The 27,840-nt window shown below is 48.5% G+C and overlaps 9 protein-coding genes and 1 non-coding gene across 10 annotated transcripts; 4 read left to right on the plus strand and 6 right to left on the minus strand.

Annotated features, from left to right (window-relative positions):
- Positions 1–38: 38 nt before the first annotated feature.
- Positions 39–1,592, minus strand: MET7_1 (Folylpolyglutamate synthetase; the record flags this gene model as incomplete). The annotated part of the gene is made up of 1 exon (XM_024467263.1): positions 39–1,592. One exon carries the CDS (start codon positions 1,590–1,592, stop codon positions 39–41), a length of 1,554 nt encoding a protein of 517 aa, XP_024325947.1.
- Positions 1,593–1,970: 378 nt separating this feature from the next.
- Positions 1,971–2,065, plus strand: VC83_03619 (the record flags this gene model as incomplete). The annotated part of the gene is made up of 1 exon: positions 1,971–2,065. It is a non-coding gene; the product is annotated as a tRNA-Glu (tRNA).
- Positions 2,066–2,198: 133 nt separating this feature from the next.
- MET7_2 (Folylpolyglutamate synthetase) lies at positions 2,199–4,268 on the plus strand. The gene is made up of 3 exons (XM_024467264.1): positions 2,199–2,443; positions 2,489–2,620; positions 2,676–4,268. The coding sequence occupies exons 1-3, from the start codon at positions 2,321–2,323 to the stop codon at positions 3,975–3,977; spliced, it is 1,557 nt and encodes a 518-aa protein (XP_024325739.1). The 5' UTR covers positions 2,199–2,320; the 3' UTR covers positions 3,978–4,268.
- A 2,897-nt stretch (positions 4,269–7,165) lies between these two features.
- Positions 7,166–12,205, minus strand: VC83_03621 (uncharacterized protein). The gene is made up of 3 exons (XM_024467265.1): positions 11,849–12,205; positions 8,767–11,796; positions 7,166–8,718 (listed from the first exon to the last, which is right to left on the minus strand). Exons 1-3 carry the CDS (start codon positions 12,089–12,091, stop codon positions 7,441–7,443), a joined length of 4,551 nt encoding a protein of 1,516 aa, XP_024325740.1. The 5' UTR covers positions 12,092–12,205; the 3' UTR covers positions 7,166–7,440.
- On the plus strand, positions 12,194–13,780 carry VC83_03622 (uncharacterized protein). The gene is made up of 2 exons (XM_024467266.1): positions 12,194–12,652; positions 12,848–13,780. The coding sequence occupies exons 1-2, from the start codon at positions 12,475–12,477 to the stop codon at positions 13,279–13,281; spliced, it is 612 nt and encodes a 203-aa protein (XP_024325741.1). The 5' UTR covers positions 12,194–12,474; the 3' UTR covers positions 13,282–13,780.
- Positions 13,781–14,305: 525 nt separating this feature from the next.
- On the minus strand, positions 14,306–14,822 carry VC83_03623 (uncharacterized protein; the record flags this gene model as incomplete). The annotated part of the gene is made up of 2 exons (XM_024467267.1): positions 14,306–14,686; positions 14,748–14,822. The coding sequence occupies 2 exons, from the start codon at positions 14,820–14,822 to the stop codon at positions 14,306–14,308; spliced, it is 456 nt and encodes a 151-aa protein (XP_024325742.1).
- A 129-nt stretch (positions 14,823–14,951) lies between these two features.
- On the minus strand, positions 14,952–16,741 carry VC83_03624 (uncharacterized protein; the record flags this gene model as incomplete). The annotated part of the gene is made up of 3 exons (XM_024467268.1): positions 14,952–15,518; positions 16,317–16,469; positions 16,529–16,741. The coding sequence occupies 3 exons, from the start codon at positions 16,739–16,741 to the stop codon at positions 14,952–14,954; spliced, it is 933 nt and encodes a 310-aa protein (XP_024325735.1).
- Positions 16,742–20,700: 3,959 nt separating this feature from the next.
- On the minus strand, positions 20,701–22,092 carry VC83_03625 (uncharacterized protein). Its single transcript, XM_024467269.1, has 3 exons — positions 21,882–22,092; positions 21,470–21,805; positions 20,701–21,420 (listed from the first exon to the last, which is right to left on the minus strand). Exons 2-3 carry the CDS (start codon positions 21,588–21,590, stop codon positions 21,095–21,097), a joined length of 447 nt encoding a protein of 148 aa, XP_024325736.1. The 5' UTR covers positions 21,591–21,805; positions 21,882–22,092; the 3' UTR covers positions 20,701–21,094.
- A 145-nt stretch (positions 22,093–22,237) lies between these two features.
- VC83_03626 (uncharacterized protein) lies at positions 22,238–25,221 on the minus strand. The gene is made up of 3 exons (XM_024467270.1): positions 24,587–25,221; positions 23,490–24,528; positions 22,238–23,415 (listed from the first exon to the last, which is right to left on the minus strand). Exons 1-3 carry the CDS (start codon positions 24,937–24,939, stop codon positions 22,642–22,644), a joined length of 2,166 nt encoding a protein of 721 aa, XP_024325737.1. The 5' UTR covers positions 24,940–25,221; the 3' UTR covers positions 22,238–22,641.
- Positions 25,222–26,132: 911 nt separating this feature from the next.
- On the plus strand, positions 26,133–26,789 carry VC83_03627 (uncharacterized protein; the record flags this gene model as incomplete). The annotated part of the gene is made up of 1 exon (XM_024467271.1): positions 26,133–26,789. One exon carries the CDS (start codon positions 26,133–26,135, stop codon positions 26,787–26,789), a length of 657 nt encoding a protein of 218 aa, XP_024325738.1.
- Positions 26,790–27,840: the final 1,051 nt, after the last annotated feature.

The raw sequence follows: 27,840 nt of genomic DNA on the forward strand, positions 1-27,840 counted from the left end.
GCTAACGCCATTATATTCAAACATACGATCTATTCAGACTATGTCCCCATCGCCTTCAGGAAGCCACCAACGAGATGCAGGCTCCCTGTTACAAGTACATGCACCTTCTCCGGGTGTCGAGCCTTTGCAATCCCTCTCGCACCACATATCGCGGACTCAATGCTACCATAAACCGTAGGCACACCACTACCACCCACACCCACCCACGCCTCCGCCATCTCCCTCTGCAGCGTATCTATACTAGGCTCCGGAACATCCCTCTCAAACGGTATATTCGTCGAAAACCCAGCCAAGCAAAAGATATCCTTCACCCCACCCGTAGCCTCCTCCAGACTCTTCTGCAGCTTCTGCGCCAGCTTCGGCGCATCACGGAGCTGCGAGTTAAAGATCAGCACAGCCGGTTGGTGCGTCTTCGCGTCCCATTTCCCAGCGAACCAGAGAGCGACCTCGGCGAGACTGTCGTCGGTGTGCGCGCCGTCGATGAGCCAGTCGATGTTGTTCTCGTGGATGACTTGGCATCTGCCGGGCCACGAGGTTGAGGATAGTCCGCTCTGGATCTCTGGGGGGGTGCAGTCTTCTGATATAGCCCCAACACCGAGTGTCTTGAGATGGGAACTTAGAGCTGCGATGGCTAGGCTGGCATTGTCTTTTTGGAAGTCCCCCTCGAGGCTGAGTTTGAGTTCGTCGTGGGCGAACTCGGGACTCCGCTTCACGACTGTGAGTTCCGTGCCAGCTTCTGCTGCTCGTTCTTGCAGAACCTTCATTGCGTCCTCGGGCTGCGGGACAGTGAAGCAAGGCACGCCGGGTCTCATGATCCCGGCTTTGTTCCACGCGATCTCCCCCAGTGTGTCGCCGAGCATGCCGACGTGATCGATGCCTAGCCTTGTGATAACTGAGGCCGTCTTTGCCTCTCTGGGTAGAATGTTGGTGCTATCATACTCGCCACCAATGCCACATTCAATTATCGCAGTCTGCACATTCTCCTTCAAGAAGGTATGTAGAGCCAGTATCGTAAGAAAGCGAAAGTAGCCAGGCTTAGACTCCGCCCCGTCTGGATTCGGGTGGTCATTCTCCAGCGCGAAGGCCGTGTACTTATCCCATACCTCGAAGAATCGCTGTGTGAATAGTTCTTTCGAGATTGGTAGCCCATCCAACCGAATGCGCTCACGTGGGGTAATGAGGTGAGGGCTGGTGAAAACGCCTACCCTTCCCAAGGGCTTTCGGCCTTCTGCAACACCAAAAGTATTTTGGGTTAAGAGATAATGTTTCAGCATCGAGTCAAGCATGGCACAAACGCTGCCTTTCCCCTTTGTGCCCGCGACGTGGATGACCCGGAGGTCATTAAAACTCGCGGGGGTGTATCTCAGTTTCCGGAGCCAATCCAGCATTTCTGGAATGGCCAGGCTGTTGGCGTTTGAGGACGACACCATAGACACCACCGCCTGGTTTGATTGTAACTCATTGAGAAGAGAGAGGGCTTGCTTATATGTTGGCGCTGGATTGGGTGCCATCTTGGCTGGCGATATAGTCGAGTAATGGAAATGCAGTAATGATCTGATGAGCCTTGGAGGAAGAAGGGTAGGGCGGATCATTATTAAAGAAAGAGGCTAGGGAATCGATCCGCAGCTTATATGAAGAAGCTTTTGATAATACACAATGATCATCATCGTCGTCCCATGCTGTTGAAGTTCTGGGTAGAGAGAGCAGATGTGATGAGGTCGGGAACTGTTTGTTGCCGTCAGCCTTGTCAGCCTCGCGCCGTCAAAACATCGCGCGGGGCGCTTCAAAAACCAGAGGAAAACCGTTGTTGGTCAAATTGTTTCCAGTGACCATAAACGAAATAAATATTCCTAGTGAATGTTAGACCTTTTCAATCAGCCAGCTATTCAAAAATTCAAAAATAAATAAATAAAAAACCACTAATCCTACTATCTGTATCCTACCTAATACCCGTTCCGAACTCCAACCCACTCCGAACTGGTGTATCGGTAACATATCCGCCTCTCACCATTTCGAAAGAATTATGAATCCGCGGTTGCGCGGGGTTCGACTCCCCGGTTCGGAATATTTCAGAACCATCTACTCTCAAGTAGACCAGTCCATTTTTTTTTGTTTTTTGTTTTTTGTTTTTTGTTTTTATCTATTTTTTGCCGATTTCTAGTGCCGTTAAGTTACCTAGTAGACGTAAATTAATTTGACACTCTAGGCGGGATGATGCTCTAGCTTCTCGGATTAATGCTTGATCCACATCCCCGATGCCCTCCGGTCTACTAACCTCAACAGCTCTATGTCACGTTTCTACAGACTATGACGAGCGGGAATGACAATCCCTTCATTTTGGCATCGGCCAAATCCCCTCGCGCCATATAAACGGAGTGCATTCTTAAAACCCGCGTTCGCCTTTTCCAGGCATTGCACGCCCATGGCAAACCGGACCTATGATGTTAGAACCCTGCGAGCTGTATGAGACCATTGCTAACTATTACAGGACGCCCTCGACTGCCTGAACAGTCTCCAGACCAAATTCAAGACCCTCAATGAAAGACGAGCAGCTGGCGTGCAGCCAGGTCCACCTCACTATGAAAACACCCTCCACGCCCTCAACCGCCTTGGCTATAAAGTCCGTATCCTCCCTCCATCCACTCCTTCCAACCCCCATTCTAACACCCCCCCAGCCACACGATCTCGATTGCCTAAACATCGTCCACGTCGCCGGCACAAAAGGCAAAGGCACCACCAGCGCCTACGTGGACTCCATCCTCGCCGCCTACCAGCGGAGCCACGGTCTCCCCTCCAAAATCGGCCTCTTCACCTCCCCCCACCTCGTCTCCGTACGTGAACGCATCCGCATCAACTCCCTGTCCATCACTACCGAGAAGTTCACAAAGTACTTCTTTGACGTCTGGGACCGCCTCGATCTATACAATGCCAAAGAAGGCCTTGGCGCCTTGGATAAGCCTCCGTATTTCCGCTTTCTGACGCTGATGAGCTTCCATGCTTTTGTGTCTGAGGGTGTTGATGCAGCGGTCTATGAGGTTGGGCTCGGTGGCGAGTACGATGCCACGAATGTCATCGCACAGCCTGCTGCTACTGGTATCTCGACCCTGGGAATCGATCACGTGGATGTGCTGGGTCACACTATCGAAGAGATCGCGTGGCACAAAGCGGGTATCCTAAAGCATGGCAGTCCAGCATTTTCAGTCGAACAGCTCCCTGCGGCCGCGGGCGTGGTGGCGAAGAGGGCGCAGGAGAAGAACGTCGCGATTGAAGTTCTACTTGTCGACCCACGCCTCAAAGACGTCCGCATAACACCCGACGCCAAGTTCCAGAAGCAGAACGCAAGTCTCGCCATCTCCCTCACAGAAACGGTGATGAAGCGTCTCCAGCCAGATTTCAAATTACCCCCCGACACCCTCCCAAAGGAATTCATAGACGGTCTAGAACAGGTCGTTCTCCGCGGCCGCTGCGAAACGAAGGTCGAAGGCAACATCCGCTGGTTCATAGACGGCGCTCACACAGCCGACAGCCTCAAAGTCTCCGCGCAATGGTTCGGCGGCGAGAGCGCCAAGCACAGCGCCAGCAAACGCGTGTTGATATTCAACCAGCAAGGCCGCGAGGGGGCCGTCGAGCTACTCGAGGGGCTATATCACGGGATTGCGGAGCAGGGACTCGTGAAGTTCGATCATGTGGTGTTTTGTACGAATATCACGTATGCGGAGGGGTATAAGAAGGATTTCGTCAATGTGGGGTATGATCCCGCTGCGATCAAGGGGATGACGATGCAGAAGGCGTTTAAGGAGAAGTGGGAAAAGATGGATCCGGGGGCGACGGTGGTGCTGAGTGACACTATTGAGGGGGCGTTGGGGCATGTGAGGGGGTTGGCGGGGGAGGGGGGGGAGGTGCAGGCGCTGGTTACGGGGAGCTTGCATCTTGTTGGTGGGGCGCTAGGCGTGCTTGAGGGGGATGATGCGTTGTGAAGGGTTAGGATGTAATTAATAGAAATAACCAGAGAGAAGGCGCTGTTTCTGTTCCCTATCATTCTCTAGTCCTGGTGGGGATTGACTTTAGCGAAATATTTCTCCCAGTATATATAGACCTCTCCCGAAGCAGTAGCATTGTTTCCGGTTCAAGTGTCAACATTGGAGTAAGAAGCGAGGCAGGTGGCTGTGGTTCTGCCTCCAGAGGTGGCGCCGTTTACTCCGAGGCCTTGGGGGCGGATGTATGTGAGATTCTGTCATATAGAGGCAGTGAGAAGGTCATGGTGGTGGCAGGGGGTTGGTGGTGAGAATTAAATGACAGCAGCGTTGCCTTCAGTGACGGTAAGAGCATCAACAAGTGACAGCACTTGAGTCTGACACGTCGGCTCCATAGAGACTGCGGTTCCACCACATATCCAAACCACCATTCTGCTTCATATAGTTGGGCTCGTTGACCACAGTGTTCGGCAGATACTACCCAGGTAGTATCTGGGTCCTCGCCAGGTAAGGTAAGTATCTGAGCGACTTTGCTCAGGTAAGGTAGGTATTTACAGATACTTTAGCAGGTAGTTGAGCCTCAATTCCGTATACAAAAATGACGCTTTTGATATTTGAAATAGATAATGATATGTAACTAGAATATGTAACTAGAAAAGTGAAACTCGTGACAAATATAATAATAAAATAGACAGCCCCTATTCCTATTCTTCTGCCTCATCATCTGCATCATCACCGTCGCTGTCGGCATCTGGTAAATAACCCCAATTCCGTAAGCAAAGCAGATATCTAATTGTCGATGGCGACAATCTATTCCTTTTCTTAGTAATGATATCGCTACCATTGCTAAATACCCGTTCTGATGGTGCTGATGTCGCAGGAATTGCAAGATGGTCTCGAGCAACTTGAGCAATTATTGGATATTGATATTGCTTTGCAGACCAATATTTGAGAATATCAGTATGCTCACCAGGCCGTGGTTCAAGCATCCATCGTTTCCATTCTGGTTCTTCAAATGATATACCCTCTGATGCAAATAAATCTTCATCAGAATCTGGTTCTTGCACTCTAGTATTTGCATTTCCTAATGCATCTGCAAGAGCTGTTTCACGTTCAATACGCTCTGTATCAAGATGATATTGCCGTGTCTTATATGTTCTACAAACATCTTCAAACTGTGCTCTTGCCCGTGTGATTCGTACATGATCTGTACTATCTGGATATATCTTTTTAAACACTGTATGGTTCATCCGTGGATCGCAAATTGTAGCTACAGCTGAGTGCTTACATTGCTGATTTGTTGCAAGAGTATAATACGCGTGAAGCTTTTGATAAGCTACTGTGCATGCAATACCAATTGCTGAGTGCTCGCCAACTTCTTGTTGCATCTTCTTAACTTTATTTATCATTTTAAGATAAAGTGGAATAGCAAAGTTAAGTGACGGATATGTATCACTTTGTAGCCGTCTTGATGGTTTGAGAAATATTAAGAACAGTCGTTCAAGATCTTTAATAACAGCCCAATCTCCTGTAGTTAATGCAATATCTTTCATACTAATATCAAGCTGTTGTGTTATGCATACTGCTGTGATTGGTATTTGGAGTTTTAATGCTGTATCAAGCATACGATGTGTTGAATTCCATCGTACTGGCATATCAAGTGATAGTTGCTGTGGTTTTAAACCTATAGCTTTGACTTGTCGTTGTAAAGCATCCTTCCATGCTCGTCGATTACGAAAGACATAGATATGTCTTCGTAGCTTTGCAAGAGCATTCATGACTTCCACATGACTATCTCTACTAAATGGAATCCGAGCTGCACCTTGCTCACACCGGTATGTCTCTGTCTCTACATCTGGTTCTGCTTTTAAACTCGTAAGAGCGGCTTGAACTGCGAGATTTATGATATGTGCAATACACCGGACATCGCCTTCTTTGACAGTAAATGTCCAAGGTTGTTGAGTTGATGTTTGGGCGTTGCTAGCCAATTTCTCATATTCTGAGAGCATCACAGTATTTGATGATGCGTTGTCTCGGGTGCATGTAAAGATAGCGCCTGTAATAGCTATACTATCTGTTACAGCTGCTAATTGCTGAGCTAAGTATTCACCGCTATGAATAGGCTCTTGAAGATGTATCACATCAAGCAATTTTGATTTCTGCTGCCATTTATCATTAATCCAATGAGCGGTAACAGCAGCATACTCTGTATAGTTCCGTGCAGACCATGCATCTGTCGTTATGGATATCCGGCCTCCATGTATAATATGAGAATGGAGTTCAAGCTGTAGTATGCCTCGGTGATATGAGAATTGGCGTTGTAGTTCTCGGTGCAATGTTCTTGACGAAAGTGATAACACAGATGGACTTAAGAACCGTACTAATTGACGATATGAATAGCTTTCGATAATGCGTAAAGACAGGTTATTAGATACTATAAACGATAGCACTAACTCTCTATATTTGGCTGGATTGTTTGTTGGTCTTGATTCATGGGTCGCTGGTCTCTGAGGCTCAAAAAATGATGATGTGCTGCTAGATTGACTTGAAGGCGCTGTATTCTTGTGTTTAAGAGCATCATAGATTCCTTTATGCTTAAGACTATAGTGTTTCCAAAGATTGCCAGTTGAAGCAGCAGCTTGAGCATGGGTTTGAGCTGCGGGCGAGTATCCGCAATTAGGCTGCATACAGCATACTTTGATAGTTGGCGGGTTGCTCTCAAGTAGTATTCTTGAATATAGTTCCTTCGTGAACAGCAGCGACTGCGTTGGCGGTAGCATTTGGCTAGGCGGGTGTAGACGGACAGGAATTGGATTTGATTGCTGAAAAGGGGTAAAAAGCCCTGGTAGGGCTGGCTCATCGTGAGGATTATAGCCATCAAGGTCCGTCGGCACGTCTGACAACGGAGAGTCACTCATTTTCACGGCAATTATCACCATATCAAGCATGAAGACGAGTATTTCAACGTTAGCATTTGTGCGGCTTGGCTACACTTGGCAATACTTGGCATGTATCTGGGTAAGTATCTGAAAATACCGGGATACTCAGGTATTTTGAGAATGAGCCCAGGTAGGTAATTACCCAGGTAATTACCTGAACACCACAGGTAATCAGGTATCTGTGCCGCACACTGGTTGACCATAAATGACTTGGGGAACCAATGAAGAGTAAGTATATATATATATATTTACCTCGAAAGATAAGTAAAAAAATGGAAATAGTATTCCACTCATGATTTTACTGAAAATAATCACCGAAGAGATTGTATAGGATTGACTTCATTATAAAATGACAATATAAAATGAAGTAGTTCATAGTTGCTAGGGCATTCGTAAAATAACATCTCATCATACCCCGCTACAAAAGCGTTCTCTCATAGGTGCTTCACCCATACCCCAACACCAGACGCCATACACGAAAATCCACAATTGGATCTTTAAACAAAACCAAAACACAGGACTGACATTCACTTCTTCCCTCTCGCAAACAGCCTCCCCTCTAACTCCTCCACAACCTCCACCCAACCCCGCCCCTCGGCAACCCCCTTGCCCAAAAATCTCCCCATGCTGTCCTCGTTGAACCTCTCTCCATACACAACCCGTGCTGTGGTATTAAACTGCACTTCAAGTCCCTCTTCACCATTCTTCGTCGTAACATGGTAGCTCACCTCCACCTTGCTAGCCAGCGACGCGAGCAGCATCCTCGATTTGATGACGATGCTCTCGTCGCTCGTCTTTGCAACATCAGTGGGATACACACGGTTCAATGCCTCGATGCCCTCGACGACATTGAGGGATGTGGCCCAGCCAAAGCTGACAGTATCGAGGAGCTCCTTGATCGTTGTCTGTGACTGCGGCATACCGCGGATCCCATCACGGATGCTCTCCACGAAGAAGGCCTTCTCTGGTGTCAACGGCAGAGGATTACGCTCGCGGTTCGCAGCGATGTACCAGAGATCAATACGCGAATTGGCCTGAGCATTCTTCGCTTGACCATCCTTGGTTCTGAACGACGATGCGTCGAATACCAGCTCCAGGTCACTGTGCAGAGACAACGAGAGGGTAGTCCCTGAGATTCCAGTGATAGTCCACCCGTATTTCTCCTCAAGTGAGTCTGCCTTCGCCTTCAGCGCTGCGATTTCCGAGCCCGTCCATCCGCGGCATTCTTCGCGGATCTTGTCAGCCTCACCAATTTCATCCAGACAGGCCTGTTTCCTCTCGGTTGCGACCTTGAAGCGAGTCTCGTTCTCCTCCATTTGGCTGCGTAGCTCTTGGACCAACGCTTTCTTTGACTCAATATCGGCGTCGAGGGCCACAAGGCACTCCCGCGCCTCGGCGAGATCTTCTTGGTTGCAATTGGCGATTTCTTCCGCTGAAGTTTGTAAATCTGCCTCTTGTTGAAGTAATGTCTCGTACTTTTGTACAAGTTCTGGAACGACGTTGTCGAGTAGTTCCTGCTGCTTGGCCAAAGCGTCCGCATCGGAGGACATGCCCTCCGCAATCGTGATGAGGCCATCTCGAAGACCATCCAGGAGTTTCATTCGCCACTCATACCACATGCCCTTACTGACGAGCCTCGAATGAGTCTTGATGTTTCTGAATTGGTTATCCATGAGCTTCTTCACATCCGGAGTGGCAGAGATGTATTCCTGGAATAGAGGAGGATTTTCATCGAAAGTCTCCGTCTCTATTTCACGAACCATCTTGCGGCCTTCAGAAATATACTTCTTCAGCTCACGGCAGGACTATAATGTGTTAGTTTGAGCATAAACTTGAGCCTGGGAATTACTTACATGTTGGAACAACTCAAGCATGGGAAGAGTGCAAGCAGCACTGACGACGCAGTTTTCCAATGATCCATCGTCCTTTCTAAGTTGGTCTTCTGACCCGTCCTGTGCAGCAGCATTAGGGGCAATTGTATGCCGCCTCTTCGTAGTTGTCAATTCCATGAACCTGATACTGGTCAGGTTTAGGAAATCTTGGAGCTGTATGCGATCCTCAACGTCGTTTTCGTCCATAGCAATTGGATGATTTGACGTGGAACTAGCTTCGAACGGAATGGCAGTATCAGCTCCAACAATTGCTTCAGCGTCCTTGAACCTGGCCTGGCCTTTGGGAGTGGTGGCTGTAGCAATCTTGACAGGCGATGAAGCCGTGGTGGGCGTGGAGGCATTTCCACTTGTGAATTCCAAGCTTCGGCGGACTGCGCGGGTTAAACGCCCAGTTGTCTCTTCTTTTGATGGAGGTGCTCTCAGCTTGACGTTTTTGACGGGGCTACCTTCAAAGTTCTTTAGTCTCTTCGTACCGCCCTCATCATCATCGCCGTTTTCATCGTCATCGTCAAGTTCCGCAGGGCGCTTCCCAAGGATACCCTTGGCTGCTCCAACATGCAAGCTCTTGCGGCCTTTCAATGGCCGCTTCTTTGGGGTGAGGCTTTCAATCATTTCCTTGAGGTTGACTGTTGCATCTTTTTCATCATCCAATAGGTCTGCCTCCCTCTCCATGACTTTGCGCCCATCGTCGCGGTCCATCTCCTCTTCCCGCTCCCTATCTACCTCATGCTCAATGATTTCCGTATCGTTAAAGCGAATGACACGAGCAGCATCACCCATTCTACTTGGCTGGAATGAGGATGCTTGGTCCCCAATTGAGCCGCGACGATCAAGAATCGCAGCGACGTGAGGAGATCCAAGCCCTGGCCGGTCTATCCCAACACCCGAAGAGCGTCTACTCTGAGGCTTGAGTATTATGCTTGGGGTCGCAGTATTGTTATCCATATTCCTTTGAAATAGTTTGTTTGGGGTTGTTGGCTTTTTACTTGGTGTAAACCTGGGCGATGCATTGGCGGCTTTTATCTCTTTTTCGAATAGTCGCTGTGGCGAACCAGTGCGCATTGCAATGCTCTTTGACGGGGGAGTTTTCCCAGGAGTAGTTGGCCGCACCGGCTGCGGCGTGGCTTGCTTGGAAGGCGTGGTTGGCTTTTGAAGAGGGCTTGGTGTTGCCGCTGACTTCATCGCGTCTGTGGTCGCTGAAGATGTCTTGGGGGTCATGGACGTACTAAGGACGGAACTCCTGCGTAGACCTTTGCCTCTGGAGGCATGGATACTAGGGCTCCCAGTTTCGGAAGCAGTGGCGGCAGTTGGAACTGGGTGCTGAATAGACGATAGTACATCTGGTTGGAAAGGAGAACTAAGAACCTCTGCATGGTCAACTTCTTCAACCAGTATTCGTTTGGCTTCTGGACTTGAAATGCTGCTTGGTGGATGTGCAACAATCTCGTTGTACGCAGCCTTGATGTCTGGATAAAGAGGCGCAGTCTTAGGTGTGCCGGGTTGAGCTGGTTGAATACCACCCATAGCCACTGTGAAATCCATGGTCTCATCGCCAAGAGATGAGTCTTCCACAGAAGACCTGCGACGAGTGCTCCGTCTCCGGGCTGATTGGCGTCTGTTCTTGGGCGGAGCAATGATACCGCCAATGGCAACAGTCATGTCCATAGTCATCTCGTCATCGGATTCTTGAGGCGATGAATCGTGCACTGGTGCTGAGAGGATGTGACCAACGGCCTTCGTCATCTCCATGGTCATCTCCATGGTGCCATCTTCGTCAGGTTGCTCAGCAGGCAAAATACGGCCTACTGCCCTGGTCATATCCATTGTAATGTCCATTGACTGATCGTCATCATTGGAAAGTTGTGATTTAGGGGCTTGAAGAATACCCCCAACCGAGCGCGTCATTTCCATCGTCATGCCGTCGTCTTCATCATTCGCATCCTGTTGACGTGTGCCCGCAACAGCGAACGCTGGTGAAAACGGGTTGACGTTTTCTTGGTCTGTCTGTGACTCGAGATTTGCTGTCACGGACTTCTGTGACCAAGGCGCAAAGGAGGCGACAACGTCCTCATCCTCTTCAATTCCCAGAGGGCCATTTTTATGAAGGTCAACTCCCTGCGTACCGGCTTGTTGTGCCGCTAGCTGTAAAGCCCTTTCTAGGCGTACGCTTGACCCATCGCTTGCGAATGACTTTACAGATGCCATTGACATGTCTGTACCTTCTCCCATGTCAATCGACATTGCCGTACCATCACCGTCAGAGTCGCTATTCGAGTCTGAGGAGCCCTTCTCGTTGAAATTTTCATTTGCGTCTTCAACCACTGAGCTGCCCTCGGATGGACTGGAAGAAAAGAATTCGTCGTCAGGGTTGTTGAAGTTAAGTGGCGGTATGCCCGAGCTTCGTCTGCGTTTCTTCTGATGTAGCGCACGCTGGTCATCAGGAGTTTCCGACACTTTGTCCTCAACCTGCTCAGGAGGCGTCGACGGAGGTTCGGATGGATCAGAACCGAATGGTCCAGGCTGAGTGTGTGGCGAGCCGATTGTGCCATTGGAGGCGGAAGAGGTCCGACGCGTTGAGTTGGTTGAGTCGGAGGAAGTGGTTGAGTCCTGCATGTAGTCCACCACATCCCAGGTATGGAGAGTCGCCTCTGGAGCGAAGGACACACGGCGTGCTGCTAACGATTTGCGACGAGCATCTCGTCGAGCAGCCAAGTCTTTCTCTTTATCCTGGGCTTCATCACCGTCGCGTTTTCTGGCAGCAGCTTGTTGTTCCTCTTCTGTACGAAGCATAACCTTGTTATCTGATATAGTCGTGCTTTCCAGAAGCATAAACGGATCCGCAGTATCATCCTTCGTGGCGTCTCTCAAGAAGGTCGATTGCGCCGTCGCCTGCTGGCCTGGTTTCCTGGGGCTTGGCTTGCGAGCCGGTATCTCCTGCAGAGGAGCAATCGTGGGCTTCAGAATCGATCTTAGTGGAGGAGCAGCAATTGACTTCATAGATATTAATATGATAGTGCCAAAACGTGGTTCATGGTTTTCTCACCTTGCGCCTATTGCCAGAACTGCCCATGAGCGCATCAAGACCCCCAGGGCCTATGCTTTTGCTGCGGGACTTCTTTGCCGCTTTTCCTGCAATGGGAGCTCTCTTGTTGCTCCCCACCATAGCTCCAATATCCGCCGTCATATTCTCCTTGTCCATTGTTGAGCTGGAGGAAGGCACATGAGCCAGGGATTTGCGCGACTTCGGCCACGAAGCCGGCAGAGTCATGTCATCTCGAGAAGACATGTCGGTATATGGCCCAGAAGCCGATTCTGCAATGCAATATCCCAATCGTGAGCTTAAGTTTGGTGTTGGGAGCTATAGGGACATTATTTACAATGGTGACGTCTGATTTGCGGGACAAGTTCGAGATGTCAACAAACACGGACACGACTCGCTTATCCACAATCAAGACCCCGATCGCGACTACCTCACGTGATATCAACAAAATTCAAACCACCATCGCGCTAACCTACTTTACTCTTAGCTCGTGTCCGAGAAAAAGTTCAGGGCATCCCAGCCCTATCTTCGCTTCCGCCTGCAAATCCGCGTTTTGAGGCAAGTGAAGTCAACGACGACGATACTTTGCACGACTTTTCGACAATCGCGACAATCCACCAAACGCAAAAATGGCCACCGAATTGACCGTCCAGTCCGAGCGCGCTTTCCAGAAGCAGCCGCATATCTTCCTTAACTCCAAGGTCAAGGCCAAGTCGGCGAGAGCTGGCAAGGGAGGACGCAGATGGTATAAGGATGTTGGTCTTGGGTTCAGAACCCCAAAGAACGCCATTGAGGGAACCTATATTGGTATGTCGACACCGGATTCTGGGAGAATGCGAAGGGAATGCGAAATTTCTGGGAGCTCGAGGACGGGGTGGGAAGTTGGGCACTTCACTTGAAGATGGAGGAGAATGTTGATACTCGAGCTCCTGGTGTCGCATGGCAACAAATATTGGAGTGAAACGCAAACTTAAACAGCTGCTAACATTGCGCGCCTCACAGACAAGAAGTGCCCATTCGTCGGCCAAGTCTCCATCCGTGGCCGTATCCTCACCGGAACTGTCGTCTCCACCAAGATGCACAGAACCCTCATCATCCGCCGCGAGTACCTCCACTTCGTCCCCAAGTACGCCCGTTACGAGAAGCGCCACAAGAACCTCGCTGCGCACGTTTCGCCAGCTTTCCGTGTTGAGGAGGGTGACCAGGTCACCGTCGGCCAATGCCGCCCATTGAGCAAGACTGTAAGTTTAAAACAAAACCCATCGGATAAACAGATCTATGATCTTTGGAAACGAAACGCGATTTACACCCGCGCCCTCTACTTGTCTTCAAGAGCAAGTAGCACTCTGGAACGGCCGGCTGATATGGCAATAGGTCCGATTCAATGTTCTCCGCGTTCTCCCAAGAACCGGCAAGGCCGTCAAAGCTTTCTCTAAATTCTAAGCGACTCTTTTCCTCGGGGTTCAGGCTGCATGGGATTGGGATGATCGGAACAAGGAGAGTGTCATCATGGGTCTTTGTTAGACTGCGATTAGCTACGAATACTCAACAATGAAACACCTTCAATTCGACTGAAGCGCCTGTGTGATATGAGTATGCGGGCTATGAAATATTTGCTGGTGCTATTAACTTGTGTCGGACAGGATACACCGACAATATTTACAGATTGGGGACTGCGGAAAAGCCGACTGCGAACTTCGAATTCGATCTCAAAGCCAATGGCGACATCCTGCGACTTTATATTCGAAATACGCCATATTGATCGAATTACTACGACCAGTTCGAAGCAATCCGGACTGCCTTTGGACAACAGCACCACGATGAAACCGGACATGCACCGCCACTATTTCACCATACAAAGCCCAATCCGCTTCCCAGCCACTTTTTTCATTCTGTCATATCCCCGTTGGAATGATGAACCACCATTACGTTAACCCAGCTCACTCAGATGCACAAGGTGCACTTGCTGAGAACACGTATCAACATTCTGATCAACTTTTTCTCCCCATCTCTTTCTGTTTACCTGGAGCCATAACTTTACACTAGCTACGAAATTACAACCAATTTTCGACTACAACTGACATGCTTGTTTTGTTCCTCGTGAGAGTGAAACTTGGCATGCACCATCGATATCCTTCCTTCCGAACGCCCAACCCAACTCCACACTCCAACTTCACAATCCCCCTTTTTTATTTTGTCAAATTCCTGTTGAGATGATGAACCACCATTACGTTAACCCAGCTCACTCAGATGCACAATTTGCAATTGCTGAGAAAACGTATCAACATTCTGATCTTCATTTACTCCTACTCCTCATTTCTTTCAGTTTTATCTCCAGCCAGAACCTTTACAATAGCTATGGAATTACAATAAATTTTGCTCATAAATGATTCGCCTGTTCTCATCATCGATCTAAATATCTAAATCTTGCTTCCGTTCATCATGGCGTCTTGAGCTTCTCTAAACTGTGAGTTCAAATCGTTTTCCCATATCCACTCGGGCTAGCAAATTTTCCCTTGCCTTATCCAGATCACTTCGAACCTCTTCATCCTCCATTTCGTATAAACAACCAGCCTCTTTACTTGTTGTTACTACACGTTGGCTCCGTGGCCTTCGTACAGCATCGTAGGCTTTGAAAGCTTGCGTAATATCAGCCGCAGAGTGGACTTGACCAAATAAGTGTGATAAAATAAAGGCATCTTCAATAGCCTGACCTGCGCCAGCTTCTTCATGGGGCGTCGAAGCTTGTGCCGCATCTCCAAGAAGACATAGCCTGCCTTTGTAGTATGTTGGCGCCGGTGGGTGTCTAAACAAGGCCCAAACGTCGAACTTTTCCATAAGCTGTGTATATCTATTAGCTGAAGTATCATTTTTTTTGGTTGAGTATTGGGGTCCAACTTACAGACATAATGCTCGTAACATTGTCTCCCCAACCCGCGAAATCCTTTACCATGTCTTCTTGGATGCCAGAACCCATTTTTAATCCTCCCACTTCCCGTCGGGCTTAGTTCTGAAAGCAACTACATTCCTAGTCTTTCCCTTCCCAATAGGGAAGATAAATACATGTCCATGTTCGCCCATGTACATCTGCGAGTTTTTCGCCAGTTCATCTCCTAAGGCATCCACTGCTAAGGCATCCACTGCGCATCGGTATTAGACGTCTGTATGCGTATTTTCCAGAGAACACTGCATGTGCAGCCTCGTGATATTTGCCCAGTAATATCTCACGCGTCCGTGATTTGATACCGTCACATCCGATCACAGCGTCTGCTTCTGCAGTTGTCCCGTCCTCGAAGGTCATTACCATCTTGTCTCCACTCTCCTCGATGTTCTTCAGCCTCTTTCCAAACTCGGGCACTTCATCAGGGATAAGCTTCACGAGCTCGTTCAGAAAATGCGCTCTGTGAGTGCCTCTCGTCTTTACATCGGCAACATGTGTATTGGCGGCTGCAAGTACACCCCCTCGCGTGCCCTTCTCCTGCACAGTTCTGAAATCAACCACGTATCCTTCTTCTCTGGCCAGCCATTGGTGGTCGCACAATTTGCAAACCCTTTGGCGATTTTCGGGGCGGGTCAATGATCTCCATTGCTCGAATGGTGTTGGGCCCAAAAGGGACGCCGGCACCGACTTCTGGGAATGCTGAGGCTGCTCGTATAATTTGCAGGAGACGTTCTGGCGAAGAAGGCTCCGATACCCCCGCCACAAACAGCAACATGGAAGTCCTTTCGTTGGACCATGATGTCTTCGTGTGTAAACAAAGTCTCGAGATGATGATTCTTACAAAGGGAGTGTGAAGAGTGCCACAAACGTAGGTACAATGAAGAATTCTCGAGACAACGAGACTGACAATATTATATATTTATCAGAGCGGCAGAGCGGCAGAAGCTTTGCGGGGATATTTACCCCCATCACTTACGCACATCTATTCGCCGATGCGAAAGCTCTCCACACCCCACAAGACACAGCTCTGACATAGAAATGCTTGAGCGGGGTTGTAGCATCAACTGGCACTACACCCCAGATGATGTTTTACTGCACGAGATACTGTATGGTAGTAGTTCTCGGGTCGGCCCACTTGCCTGTTAACATCCGATCCGACATCCTGGCCGTGATCGTTGGTTTCTGAACCAACTCACAGTGGTCTGGTTGACTAAATCATTCCGCTCATATGCAAATGAAACAAGACGGCACATTACTCTCTACTGAGCATGCACTTGGGATGACGGCGACGGTTTCTCGGTTGGAACCCTATTGATAGGAATAAGATAGTCCTAATCGTTGGTTTCCAAACCACCGCCTGGAGGCGGTTGGCGAAAGCGATCCTTGCTCTCTCGGCAAACGCGAACGCGTCCAATGCGACATCAGGACAACGCGACTATCTGGACAACGAACAGCAATGAACGTAGATATAATTGATTAATTAAATAGGTTAGGATCTATATTGTCGGGCAGTGATTCATTATCACTTACACTGTCACTTGCACTGTGGATCATGTCGTAGTCAAGGTCTGCAAAGTCAACAAAACCACTTTCTTCAGCGGCCAATTGCCGGTGCAACTGCTCCTCCTTCTCCTCCACTTCCTTCTGTCTCCTACGCTCAATATCAGGGTCTATGATTACTCCCTTGGTAGCTCGGTGTCTGGGTTACTCCTTTGGAATTCAAGTAATTCCCTTTTCCGTACCCGTTCCGCTCTCCGTGCATCAATGCCAGCACGGAGCTGCAGCTTATACTCAAGGTTAACCATGCGCTTTCTCTCTCTCCTCTCTCTTGCTTCTTCTCTCTCTTGCTCCTTTACTATCTTCGTATGAATCTTCTTCCGTGGTTCAACTGTAACAGCTCCACCCTTTTGAATAGATTTTCTGCTTCTAACTTTCCGTTGTCTTTGCTCAGACATAATAGTAGTAATTTGCATAAGCTCTGAGGTAACCAAAGTACTTTCTGTTAACTGTACTTGAATCTCTGTATAAGAAGATGTCCACTTTTGCTGTGATGGTGAACTAAGAATCTCTTCAAATCTTTGCCTCCAATCTGAAAGATCTTGACTTGCTTGGATTGCTTGCCTTGGTGTTACTAAAAGTGCTGGTTTTGCGTATATTGCCACTTTCTTTTCTATCTTCTCGTAGTTTGGTGGCCAAATACCAGAGTCTCTAAACGCTTTCATACAGTTTCCCTTTGTAAACGTTTGTGTTCGGATTGTAGGTAAGTCTCGGAAGAATGAAATAACATTATAGTCAACATCAAAATTCCGAATTGCTTGTTGAATAGCACGGCGGTGCCAATGCTTATACAGTGCAAATACTGTAACATCAAGAGGTTGTAGTATATGTGTAAGGTGAGAAGGGAATACATGTAAATGTATGTTGTTTCGATGTGCAAGTATTATAAATTCTGGAACTTCATGAGAAATGTGAGAGTCCATTATAAGCACCTTCGTCTTTGTAGAGGGTGCAGAATGTTGAATAAAATGCTGTAGATATTCCATTGCGAGCTCAGAGTTTGTATATCCTGAATCTGATACTGCAACTATCTCATCACCGTGTAGATTATCATGGTACCAATTTTCCATATGAAGCTTTCCTTGAATTATTAGGAACGGTGGAAGTACAATGCCAGCAGCTGAAATTGTCTCTATTACTGTGAGACTTTGACGATTCTCTGGAGCTTGTATATAAAGCTATACAAATTAGAATAATATAATGTAAGATGAGTACATATAACATACCTCCTTTACTGCTGTTGGCACTAACACATGTTCACCGGTGCTCATTCCCACTCGGAACCCAACTTCATCAAAGTTGTAGATGTTAGCTGCAGTAACATCTAATTGATTACACACATCTTTGAATCATTCTTTGATAGCTGATACATCATGAGAAGCAACACGTGCTGCTTCAATTGGCCGGGTTTTAATGGTGTGGAAAGTCTCATGTTGAGTCTTAATCCAAGTCTGGAACCACCGTTGAGATGGTGGTGGATGCGTCGGGATTTCAGCTGCTAGTAGTTGGCAGATAGCATTAAACACCATTGGCTTCGTTGCACCATACCCATTTTCATATGACCGTTGAATGTATCTTTGTATAGCTATAACTTGTATATCTGAAAGTATTCTGTTGTTACCTCCGCGAGGCTTTGGTGGTTGGCGTTGCGCCATGCGTCGCATACGGAGTGTGGTTGGGAGTACATGGTAGATTCTAGCTGCTGCGGCGATAGTCTCCATTGGGTTCTGATTTAGGAAATCAATTGCTTTTTGAATAGCTTCGTTTCTAGCTATATCAATTGACATGATTGTAACTTTACGTGTCAATTGTTGTCCAGATAGTCGCGTTGTCCTGATGTCGCATTGGACGCGCTCGCGTCAAGGTCAGAGTACCCCTATAGACAAATTATGTCATAACTTAACCAATCTTGTGGGTAACTAAGGAGCGATGACGTGTAATGAATCATAGATGGTTGTAGAAGCTTTTGGAGCTATCGTTCATGTTCCTAGACCTCTAGTTGATAGAGATATGTCATGTGTAGTATTAGCCCAGTAACTAAGGAGTGATGTCATGTAATGAATCATAGAGGGTTGTAGAGATATGCTATGTGGTAATATCGGCCCAGTAACTAAGGAGCGATGACGTGTAATGAATCATAGATGGTTGTAGCAATCATTGAGTAGTATTGCTCTTGTTGTTGGTGTGATAAGCCAAAATATGTATAGTGACTTGTAGGTTTGAGGAGGAGATTTCCAAGTTTGCTCTTGAGTTTGATAGCAAACTGAGTGCAACGAATGTCAGTATGACAATGTGGTCATATCGGCCCAGTAACTAAGGAGCAATGACATGTAATGAATCATAGAGGGTTGTAGCAATCGTTGAGTAGTATTGCTCTTGTTGTTGGTGTGACAAGCCAAAATATGTATAGTGACTTGTAGGTTTGAGGAGGAGATTTCTAAGTTTGCTCTTGAGTTTGATAGCAAACTGAGTGCAACGAATTTCAGTATGACAAGGCATTGGGTCCCATGGAGTCGATGACATGTTGGGTGAAATTGGGATTGAAGCGCGGGGTATCAGATGCTGGTTTGGTACTCGTGATGGCTACAAACTGTGGAAGCAGTCCTGATAATGTTTCCTAGATATTGCCCGTGTATGGATGGAAGAGTAGCTCTTGCAGCGAAATGCGAGTTGTTTAAAGTGTCATACTGACATTCGTTGCACTCAGTTTGCTATCAAACTCAAGAGCAAACTTGGAAATCTCCTCCTCAAACCTACAAGTCACTATACATATTTTGGCTTATCACACCAACAACAAGAGCAATACTACTCAATGATTGCTACAACCATCTATGATTCATTACACGTCATCGCTCCTTAGTTACTGGGCCGATATTACCACATAGCATATCTCTACAACCCTCTATGATTCATTACATGACATCACTCATACTACCACATGACATATCTCTACCAACTAGAGGCCTAGGAGCATGAACGATAGCTCTAAAAGCTCCTACGAACCTCTATGATTCATTACATGTCATCGCTCTTTAGTTACCCACAAGATTGGTTAAGTTATGACATAATTTGTCTATGACATAATTTGTCTATAGGGGTACTCTGACCTTGGACCTCCTTTTACTTCCTATAGGCTACGAACCTAAGAGATGGTTCTATGGGATTCTCTTACGTCGACTACAGTTACCAAGCCTGGTAATCATGGAAAGTCTTGGAAAATGAGAGAACTACACTCCTTTAGCATAAATAGGATTGCCCTTTCCTTAAGAAAGGGCAAGCAGACAATACAGTAAATCGACTATCACATACTTCCACGTCTTTTCCACGCTTCCAAGCATTCATCTTGTTACTCCTTGTTTCTGAAAAGTCAGTGAGGTGTTAACCTCTGACTTACCCCTGAGTTCCCAGACTCAACATTTGTTGCAACTTGTCTGAACCACTTCACTACATCACACACCTGATTGCTGCGTTGTGGAATAGTCTAAGCTACGACCCTTTGGCTCTGTTTTCTAAGACAGTGTGTTGTCTTAGTAAATTCATCCCTTCCTTGGGTGGCTAGATTCTCACATCTGGTGCACCCACCATTACATAAAGTTGCCCGCAAAAGTTTGTATACCAGGGCGTTTGAGATAACAAGTTCAAAACGATGTAGGAATATCGTGTTTTCTTGTTGTTCCATAGCAGGTAGTGGCGGGATCCAGTAGTCAGCTTACTTGTACTGTATGGACTAAAACTAAAGCGCTGTACACCCACCAATAGTACGAGAAGCCGGACTCGGCTTTTCGTATTATTGGTTCTTATATCTGGTGCTTCAAAAGCCACTGGAAACACCCCCAACTACACATGCCCGACACTATCCGCTCCCTCATGCGCCAGTTTCTCCATCTGAAACTGTGGCTTTCAATGGTCAAATAGAGAAAAATACGTAAACTTTGCCTACAAGGCTGGAAGGTGAAGGAATGGCACGACAGGCACAAGGAAGGCTTGTTGGTGGTGAGGAGCATCTTTGTAAATGACTACAATTCCAGGCAAAAAAAGTCCCAAGTTAAGAGAACAGACCATGATGATAATTATATGCTAATAACAACCACAGACCTTCTAAGCTAATTACCATGATCCGAACTATAGTTAAACATGAATGGGGACTAGAAGGCGATGCGCAACTGGCAAGGAATCCCTAAGGTAGACGGAGGATAATGTATAACATGAATACGAGACGCTCAAAGTGAAGCGTTCAATCTTTATCAATTAAAAAGCTTAGCCATTGACTGATCTTGCATTAATGGTGATAGTTGTATATTTTTGGGTGAAGTTAGACTATGTAAAAATGTAGAGCAAGGGCAACGAACCCAAGTAAGCCCATGTAGCGTTACGTTTAGCTATAGTCAATATAGACACCGTGTGTAACGATGTACGGTTACGCTCGCACTACATCCCACTGAGCCAAAAAGACTACAGTATTCCGGCTCACCCGGAATACGCGTAACACGCTTTATATACCACATGTACTGTAACGCCGGCACCCGTTACACCATGACTAGTAGCAGTGCCGGAATAGATGTGATGTCTCCGTCTTCAAACCCCGATACTGGGTCGTTCAGATGCGTTGCATTTACGTAAAACACCTCAGCTCTACTACCGCCATCGAGCCGCTCAAGTATTTGGCATTCACGGAGACTAGATATATCAGACCTCATCATCAGTTGCAGGCTAACTGCAAAAACGAGATTCAGAATCGATAAGCGTGTTACTTAGTCTGTAGCGGATTGTATATCGATTGAACCTCCTGAGTGAATGGCTCTCGATCCAATATGGGAATTGTCCCCACAGTCTGCAGGGGGCATAGGTGGCGGCGTTCCAGGAGGGAAGTTGAAGGTCACGTTAGAGAAAAAAGATTTAAGTAGAAAATCAGCCGCCTCCTTATCAGGCAGGACATAGGTTGGCGTCAACCCCGTTGAAATCGACTCCTCAACAACTTTGCCTTTATGTCCATCGTTTGTGACGTTGCACGGTCCTATCGTTCTCCACGAGTCTTCGTATTGTATCGAGATACGACTTGCCGAATTACCCAAATATACTACACAAACATTAGAAGTATTCCTCACGTCTCACTGGATGAAACTTACCCACGTAACCTGCCTTTACCATCCTGCAGCATCCGCAGCTGCTCTCGGAGGCTCTGTCCACTGACGTACTCCCCATGACGTCCCCTGTTGCCGCTGGTGCTTCGTTCATGGGGGGAAACATCTTTGAAGACGTAACCTGGCTCTCTGTGCGTATGTAGCGCTCATTTCGAAATGGAGGCGTCCTTGGGGGTAGATTTGAGCCTCTGATTTGCGGCAACGGCAGTCATGGGGAGGCGAGAGGATGAAGGTGCCCCTGGGCCTGGGTGGATTGAAGATTGCGCCCAGGCCACTGCACTGCATCATCAAACCGTCTTAGCGTCATGTATATATGTATTTCTACCACGAGAAATACGAATCGTCAGAAAGCGTAGTCTCGGGGGCTCCAACCATTTATCCATGCATACATACATACCTTGAGCTTCTTCTCCTGGCACGTGAGACAGGCCTTTTTGGTGCGCCGTCGAGGCCCTGCATCACTGGATCTCGGCTCCCCGGCCATGGCGACGTCTGTTGTGCTGGTCACTTACGGTAGCGGAGTCCACTTGTGATGTGAGAATCGGAACGGCGAATAATCTCCCTAGGAGTCGTGCATCGCATCAATGGGAGTGAGGCTATCGGGGTTGTGAAAGTGTCAGGGAGAGATGTAGAGAGAGCGACTGGGGAATGTCTTTCGTCTCCACTGTAAACGCCTAGCGCCAGTGCGGGGTTAGCGGGGTTAGCGGGGTAAGTTGGGGATAAGATGGGGAGGATGAGACGCACCTTCACTTATCGACCACCAATGCCGATAATGATGATAATGATGAAGAAGCAGAGAAGTTCCAGTTCAGATAGCCCAGCATATGGCAGTCCAGGTTTGGAGAGCGATAGACCGGTATATGGACATTTCGGTAAGGCAGAACGTATGTGCTGTGATTATTGGGGTGAATTTCGACAGACGCGAGACAACCATACATGATGCAACGGACAGCGGGTGAAAAGCGACAGCAAACTTAGACGTGCTGTCCAACGGACTCGAAGAAAACTAACTTAATCTTGGAAAACGAAAACTAAACTTTAGCATGTACTACAGTATTAACTGACTCGGAGCTAGTCAGAGCCACACAACACAGTATTGGTATCACAACCGCTTCGCTGCACCCCCCTCCCCGATTTCAGCGGCTCGCGCCTGTCCCTTATAACTTCGTCCCTGTCTCCTTCTTCAGCCCCGCCGCAATTCCACGACTCGTGATGTCACTGATCGCCAAATTCGTCACCATGGGATTCACACCGCTCGCCGATGGGAATACACTGGCATCCGTTATATACAGCCCCTTGGTGCCCCATACCCTACCCTCCGGATCAACCACTCCATCCGCCTTCTTCGCACTCATCCTATTCGACCCCATCTGATGTGCGCACGCAAACGTTGCGTTAGGCGGCGAATTACCCACCGCCTCCACATGCGCAATCCACTTCAGGAAGCGTGGGTCCACAATCTCGCACGTCGCATCGCCGCCGGTCTCATCCACGATGAATGGCCGGATGCCAGGCACGTTGATGTGGATCTCGCGCGCGCCCACTACGAGGAGCATGCGTGACATCTCGATCAGACCCCTGAGCACGTGGCGACGGTCGAATGCGCTGGGGGTGTACTCGATCTTGGGGCCGTGGAGCACGCGGCCGGGGTCGCGGTCGCGCGTGAGTGAGATGTACGAGTTCATGTGCGGGTACTTGGCTGCGGTGGTCTTCCAGGAGGTGCCGGAGTCCCAGTTGACCATGGACAGGCAGAGGGAGGGCAGCATGCAGGTTGCCTCGAGCTTGACGCCGTGGCCGTGGCCGTCAAGGTTCTCAAAGGAGGAGCAGACGGTGGTGAGGATGCCGCCTTCCCAGGGGCGGACTTCTTCCTTGAAGAAGGCAGAGACAACGTTTACGGGGTGCAAGTAAAGGTGGCGGCCGATTTGATTGTTCTAGAAAGCAGGTTTGTCAGCGCCAATACAAAAAAGGGGCGAAAGGGGTTGGGGCTTGGGGCTTGGGAACGCACCTTAATCCCGCTGTTCATCAGTATGTGTGGTGAGTAGATCGAGCCGGCTGCGACTATGACTCGCTTTGCCTTGACGATAACCTCACGCTTGCCGCCCGCACGCGACGTCCACAGTCCCTTAACACCAACCGCCTTCTTCCCATTCATCAAGACCTTCTCGACTGCCAAGCCCTCGACAAACTGGGCGCCCGCGCGTGCCGCGTCAGGCAACCAGCACACAGTTGGCCCTTGCTTCTCGGAGCTCGAGCAGCCCATAATACAGTGGCCACAGTAATGCTCGTTGCCGGCTGTGTTTTGTGGGACGGCTTTGGCGGTATGTCCCATGCGGCGCGCGCCCTCGAGGAGGACCCTGTTGCCGTGATTGTGGCGGATATGCTTGTCGGAGACGCCCATGCGTTCCCAAACGCGGTCGAGGGATTCTTGGAAGGTGGCGGATGTGAAGAGGGGGAGGTTGCGGTCCTCGGCCCACTCTTTACGCACGAAGCTTTGGGGCTGCAGCGCGGCGGACCAGTTGACAGTGCCGCCGCCACCGAAGTTGGAGCCGGTTAGGACGTTGATTGAGGAATCTTCGCTCGGAATTATGCCACCATTCTCGAAGAGGAGGATCATCCCCTCTGCTTCGGTCATTGGGAGCTGCGCGGATGTGTAGTGGTATGCCTTGTCAACGACGAGGACAGAGAAGCCGGCCTCGGCGAGGTTCTTAGCTGAGATGCCACCGCCGAGCCCGGAGCCGACGATTACCACGTCAAAATTGAGGATAGCGGGTGTCTGGGACTCGGGGAACTGCAGGAACGTGTACTCATACGAGGGGCCGGGCGAGTATTTCAGCGGGATGGCGCTGAATCCTGTGATCGCGGGGAAGAGGCGTGAGGATTTGATGTAAATCATCTTCCCAATAGACGTGAAAGTATTGCAGAGAGTACGCATGGCGCTGAGATAGTGCGTGCCCCAGTTCTGGAGGATTGCTGTTCGGGACTTAATGTCAAGCTGGTCCAGCGGTGTGGCATAACCGGTGAGGAGGAGCGCTCCTGGGCGGGTGCTGAGAAACAACCATAGTAAGTTCGAGCTCCCAATCTGACGGAAACAGGATGGCCTACCTCAGAACCGACAATATTATCATCAGTGACTTCCTCTGATCCTCCCTCGCGTATGACACGAGCTGCCTTGTCAACAATCCTTTGAACTCCTCACTCTCGCTCGGCCGCTCGGCCAGGTACGCATCCAGGATTTCTCCCTCCTTATTTCCTACCGCGCGCGCAATTGCTCCATATTCCTCCTCCGAGATGACCAGCTCGTCAATCGCGCGCGAAGGTGAAGCTGCAGACGCCCTTACGACCCGGGGCACAACGGTGTCCATCAGCGCGAGGAGGATGGACCATTGTGCCGACGTGAAAACATCGGCAGGGAGTGGAGGGAGGGGAGTCGAGAGGGGACCAAGGGGGGTGCTCATGATGGGATTAGAAGCGTTTATACGCCGTGAACAAAGGATATAAATCTTCAATTAAATGAATTGACAGAGAAGAATAGAAGCAGTCCTGTTGAGGTCTGTATATTGATTGCTTCCCCAGTCTTGCCCCACACTACACGTGCATCCCGGGGGTTCCCGGCCGGCCCCTCGGAGTCTGAAATGCGGGGAAAGATGCCTGTATTTAGTGCTTTTTGCCTGTGAAATATAATAACCACGTGATTAAATAATGTATTTCACATGCTAGTCGCCCACACGAGCGAGTCGCGCAGCCCATTTCATTCCGAAAAAATACGATGCGCACCTGAAAAATCACTTGCGCAGGTAGGGGGTAGGCCACTTAGCCCAATTAGGAACAATAGCGTAGGCTTTACTATTGTTGTCTAGGGGCGTAGCCTAATTAGGTTAAGTGGATCCCGCTAGTTTTCCTGTTACTAACGATGTTGAGTAAATAAATGGCTATACGCGCGCACGGGTGTGGATTCACATTTTTAGTGTTGTGGTATATGTAGTCAGGCTAAGTGGCTCACGCTAGTTTTCCAAATGCCTCAACACTCCGTACAGTACTCGTGCGGCCCCAAAAGTCTGTATACGGTCTGTGCACTCCAGCCAATTAGAATACTAGAATAATTAGGAAGTGTACGGAGGTTATGTTCATGTGATCGATACATAAGTTTATGCTGTTGTGCACAAGTTCTAGGGTCCCCCTTAGCTTTCTGGACTTTGTGTGGACATTGGCTAATGCTACTTTTGTCGCTTATTGTCGCTTATTGTCGCTTAAAGTATGAGGTTTTATATGGTGGTTTTTTTTGTCGTGGTCGACCGACCTATTAGACCAATTTTGCAACTCTGACCTGACCACTTTAGCGTTGACCAAATCCAAAAGGGGCTTGGTACCGACTGACCTTTGTCTTGGCCACAGGCTTGGCAGCCTCATTTGGACGTCCGACTGCACACCTCTGACCATTACTTGTCAGAGGTGTGCAATTCCGTATATAGTATGCGTAGATTAGTCATAGCAATTGTGAACCTCATGTCGTGATACCATTCGTGGTACTATTTGTGAGAAATGTGAGAAATGTGATAAATGTGATAATATTGTACAATATACGACTATGGATACCCAACCCCCCAATCTAAATGATTCTCAGAATACTGAGAATAATCATCAATGCTCCATGAGCATCACTTGGGCAACCCCGGCCCCAATCCCATCCATCGAGACAGCGACCCAGTCGCAGTCGCCGTCGCCATGGCCCCCCTCACCCACACCTGGTCCTATGGGCCGCGCCCAATTCTCGCCGGCATCCTTGTCTATGGCGGCTGAGGACTATGCGACCGCAGCCCTCGCTGTCTCCAATTCCCAGCTCCCAAAACTCCCTCGAGCCCGGCCCCTTGCCCAGCCACATCTCACTGACAAGGAGAAGCTGACGGTTATCCGAATTGCTCTTGGCCACAAAGAGCTTTTTGGCAAGGCCACCAACACAGCTTTCTGGAACGTTGTTGCTAGAGCGTTTATGTTTGTGTCTCAGAAGACACACACAACGCTCTGGCAGGTGGTCAAGGTCCTCATGATCAAGCGGAAGGAATACCTCCTAAACCACAGTAGCGGCGAGCAAGACAAGACAGACTCTATGTCTGATGCCATTGACGAATGGATCCAGGTCCAAGACGAACGGACGAGAAGAGACGCTGACCGAAAGGCCGCCCAGGGCGCCGCTGAAGCCGAGACTGAGCAATCGCAGGCATGGCGAGAGTCCAGGTTCCAGACCTGGACCAAAAAAGATGCCCTTGCCGATGGGCAGGCGCCATCGCCCAGACTGGCAGACGGGTAGGAAACGGATCCGGATCCAGATCCGGATCCAGATTCCGTCGACGACAACGACGACGAAACAGACACTGCCTCAAGCGTCACACTGAGCAGGACACCAAGTCGTGCTGCCAGCCGTGTCATACTGACATTCGTTGCACTCAGTTTGCTATCAAACTCAAGATCAAACTTAGAAATCTCCTCCTCAAACCTACAAGTCACTATACATATTTTGGCTTGTCACACCAACAACAAGAGCAATACTACTCAATGATTGCTACAACCCTCTATGATTCATTACACGTCATTGCTACTTAGTTACTGGGCCGATATGACCACATAGCATATCTCTACAACCCTCTATGATTCATTACATGACATCACTCCTTAGTTACTGGGCTAATACTACACATGACATATCTCTATCAACTAGAGGCCTAGAAACATAAACGATAGCTCCAAAAGCTTCTACAACCATCTATGATTCATTACACGTCATCACTCCTTAGTTACCCACAAGATTGGTTAAGTTATGACATAATCTGTCTATAGGGGTACTCTGACCTTGTACCTCCTTTTACTTCCTATTGGCTAGGAACCTAGCTGATGGTTCTATGGGATTCTCTTATGTCGACTACAGTTACCAAGCCTGGTTAGTCATGGAAAGTCTTGGAAAATGAGAGAACTACACTCCTTTAGCATAAATAGGATTGCCCTTTCCTTAAGAAAGGGCAAGCAGACAATACAGTCACATACTTCTACGTCTTTTCCAAGCTTCCAAGCATTGATCTTGTTACTCATTGTTTCTGAAAAGTCAGTGAGGTGCTAACCTCTGACTTATCCCTGAGTTCTCAGACTCAACATTTGTTACAACTTGTCTAAACCACTCCACTATATCATACATCTGATTGCTGCATTGTGGAATAGTCTAAGCTATGACCCTTTGGCTCTTTTTCTAAGACAGTGTGTTGTCTTAGGAAAATCATCCCTTCCTTGGGTGGCTAGATTCTCACATCTGGTGCACCCACCATTACAGGAGGTTAACGTCTCCTTTTTTACAGCAGCTCTCATACTGC

The sequence above is a fragment of the Pseudogymnoascus destructans genome (assembly GCF_001641265.1).
Source record: "Pseudogymnoascus destructans isolate 20631-21 unplaced genomic scaffold scaffold_6, whole genome shotgun sequence".
Lineage (NCBI taxonomy): Eukaryota > Fungi > Ascomycota > Leotiomycetes > Thelebolales > Thelebolaceae > Pseudogymnoascus > Pseudogymnoascus destructans.

Coding starts and splice junctions, on each gene's coding strand:
- MET7_2 (XM_024467264.1), top strand. CDS start 2,321: ATGACAATCCCTTCATTTTGGCATCGGCCAAATCCCCTCGCGCCATAT. Junction 2,444..2,488: donor TGGCAAACCGGACCTATGAT/GTTAGAACCCTG, acceptor TAACTATTACAG/GACGCCCTCGACTGCCTGAA. Junction 2,621..2,675: donor TCAACCGCCTTGGCTATAAA/GTCCGTATCCTC, acceptor ACACCCCCCCAG/CCACACGATCTCGATTGCCT.
- VC83_03626 (XM_024467270.1), bottom strand. CDS start 24,939: ATGAGCACCCCCCTTGGTCCCCTCTCGACTCCCCTCCCTCCACTCCCT. Junction 24,529..24,586: donor ATAATATTGTCGGTTCTGAG/GTAGGCCATCCT, acceptor GTTGTTTCTCAG/CACCCGCCCAGGAGCGCTCC. Junction 23,416..23,489: donor TGATGAACAGCGGGATTAAG/GTGCGTTCCCAA, acceptor CCTGCTTTCTAG/AACAATCAAATCGGCCGCCA.
- VC83_03625 (XM_024467269.1), bottom strand. CDS start 21,590: ATGTTTCCCCCCATGAACGAAGCACCAGCGGCAACAGGGGACGTCATG. Junction 21,421..21,469: donor GGTAAAGGCAGGTTACGTGG/GTAAGTTTCATC, acceptor ATGTTTGTGTAG/TATATTTGGGTAATTCGGCA.
- VC83_03621 (XM_024467265.1), bottom strand. CDS start 12,091: ATGTCTTCTCGAGATGACATGACTCTGCCGGCTTCGTGGCCGAAGTCG. Junction 11,797..11,848: donor GTTCTGGCAATAGGCGCAAG/GTGAGAAAACCA, acceptor ATATCTATGAAG/TCAATTGCTGCTCCTCCACT. Junction 8,719..8,766: donor TGCTTGAGTTGTTCCAACAT/GTAAGTAATTCC, acceptor AACACATTATAG/TCCTGCCGTGAGCTGAAGAA.
- VC83_03622 (XM_024467266.1), top strand. CDS start 12,475: ATGGCCACCGAATTGACCGTCCAGTCCGAGCGCGCTTTCCAGAAGCAG. Junction 12,653..12,847: donor CATTGAGGGAACCTATATTG/GTATGTCGACAC, acceptor CGCGCCTCACAG/ACAAGAAGTGCCCATTCGTC.